This window comes from Anneissia japonica, unplaced genomic scaffold (genome assembly GCF_011630105.1).
Source record: "Anneissia japonica isolate Jap-2015-1 unplaced genomic scaffold, ASM1163010v1 scaffold287711_len853857_cov187, whole genome shotgun sequence".
NCBI classification, from domain to species: domain Eukaryota; kingdom Metazoa; phylum Echinodermata; class Crinoidea; order Comatulida; family Comatulidae; genus Anneissia; species Anneissia japonica.
The window spans coordinates 452,564-454,705 of record NW_022753410.1 but is presented as its reverse complement, the minus strand read 5'-3'; the positions used below and the strand labels follow the sequence as shown (position 1 = coordinate 454,705).

Here is a 2,142-nt window from a genome sequence, read left to right as displayed (position 1 = left end):
ATGTTTATCATCACAACGAATGACATTCAACAACAGATTGCGGCAAAGGGACCAATGAATATCGACATAGAAGTTTCTGTAAGTCTCCGAAAATGTTAAATAAATGTAATAATTTAAATACCTTATATTTTATATTATTACATGTATCACAGGGCATCTAATTGCATATTCCAATTTGATTTCATATAGGCTTTTTATTGATCATAACCATATTTTGGTAAACACACCAAATCTTTTATTTTACAATATTTTGCGTTGCTCTTGTTATTTTTGCTCATAATTTTAGTTTTACTTAAATTTCTGTGCTGCAGTCTTTGAAATAAGTTGGTGATTTCTTTGTTCAATTTCCTCAAGGTTATACTTAGAGCCTAAGCTGCACCTCTTGTAGTGAGGGCTTTTAACCTTTGTTTTACACCCGTTATCATTACCACTTACTATTTGTATAAGAAAACCACACACACACACACACACACACACACACACACACACACACTGGTAACTCAAGTATGATATTATTCATAAATTAAAAAAAACCAAAACATCAAGTTAGTGATTAACATAGATACTATAAATACAAGATAGAGCACTCGCATAGCCAAAATGAGACGAAAATTGGTCCAAACGTACGCGGCGCCCTTCTTTTTTTATAATGCAAGTTTTCTATACTTGGTCCAGACGGATAGGGCGCCCTTCTGTTGCTAAGTATATCCAGACGCACACGGCGCCCTTCTTTTTTATTAATGGAGGAAAACGTTATCACTAATCAGGGTCCGGTCATACGTTTCTGCGCTTTGGTGTCTGTCATTTTATTATTTTGATTTATTTAAATGCCTACTCTTGTTGTATCTTATGGATAATGGCTGGATAATGGCAACAATTTTTTTTAGATCCAGCCGTACGCGGCGCCCCATTGTTTGTATTCCCACATTGCATTTCGGAGGAACAGTTTTTTTTTTCTGTGGAGAATTCTATCTTGTGTTTCTAGTATCTTTGGTGATTAACTAAGATAGCTGTATCATATTTGCATTCCATAATTTTAGGTTAGTCCTGTCGACGTTGAAAAGAACACTATAGCCGATGTAACTTATAGTTATTCCGTACATAAAGATTCAATGGTAGAGTCTGTTATTGGCACGACAGAGGATCCGGAAACATACTCATGGATTGGTATGGGATGGTCCAAATGTAGCAAGACATGCGAAGGAGGTATGCCATAAAAATAGCAATAGAAATAGCAATGACAATGGTAACTATAGCAATGACAATAGCGATAGCATTGGCAATAGCAGTAATAAACACTAGCAATAACAAGCAAATGTTGTACCGTATTTTATTTATATTGCGTCACTTCCAATTTGGATTTTTCGCAAAGTAAAAATCCTTATAATTAGCTTAGGCCTAAATAAAAATGCAACCATTATTTTAATTACAATATTTACAGTTAAATATAAAAACATCCACATTGTTTGTAACAATTATATTACATCATACAATAGGCTAAGAATGGTTACTAATAGCCCTATATTGACATTTCATCAAACATTTACAGTTAAAAAACATAGAAACTTCAACATAATTAATTTGTGACAATTCCAATTACCTTATCTCATTGCGCAATTACATTAATCCTAAGAAAACAATTTAAAATGTATACTTATGATATTTTTTTCAGGCTGGACGTTTTACCGATACCAATGTCTTCGTGATTCTGACCGAAAGAAAGTGGACAAGTCACATTGTGGTCAAAAAGATTTTAATCAAAATGATTACAGATCGAGATGCAATCAAAGAAGGTGCCCATTACCAGAGTGAGTAACAATAACATACAAATTATATCTACACGATATGGAGAAACATCAACAAAATATATTTTTCCACATTCATTGATTCATGTATTCATAGGCCTATGTTATGCAGTGTAGGTTGAAACTAGATAATTTACACAACAGTGCTCGAAGCAGAGGCAAAGCAATATAAAATCAAAACAAGATTGACGCTTGGTTACAAATTCAACATTTAATTGCACTACTTCTTACTTGTTACTTATATTGTATAGCGCCTTTCTTTTCAGGCGCCTTTCTTTTCAGCGCCTTTCTTTACAGGCTCTTTCATGAGGTATTTTCTCAACCGTCAGGTGACGAC

At 33.8% G+C, this 2,142-nt stretch overlaps 1 protein-coding gene across 1 annotated transcript in view; it reads left to right on the top strand.

Annotated features, from left to right (window-relative positions):
• LOC117122865 (A disintegrin and metalloproteinase with thrombospondin motifs 2-like) overlaps window positions 1-2,142 on the top strand; it is a 5,900-nt gene continuing 3,758 nt past the window's right edge. The window contains exons 1-3 of the mRNA XM_033268627.1: window positions 1-78; window positions 1,041-1,206; window positions 1,673-1,808. Coding sequence (XP_033124518.1) covers window positions 1-78; window positions 1,041-1,206; window positions 1,673-1,808 — 380 coding nt within the window. The remainder of the gene's footprint in view (window positions 79-1,040; window positions 1,207-1,672; window positions 1,809-2,142) is intronic.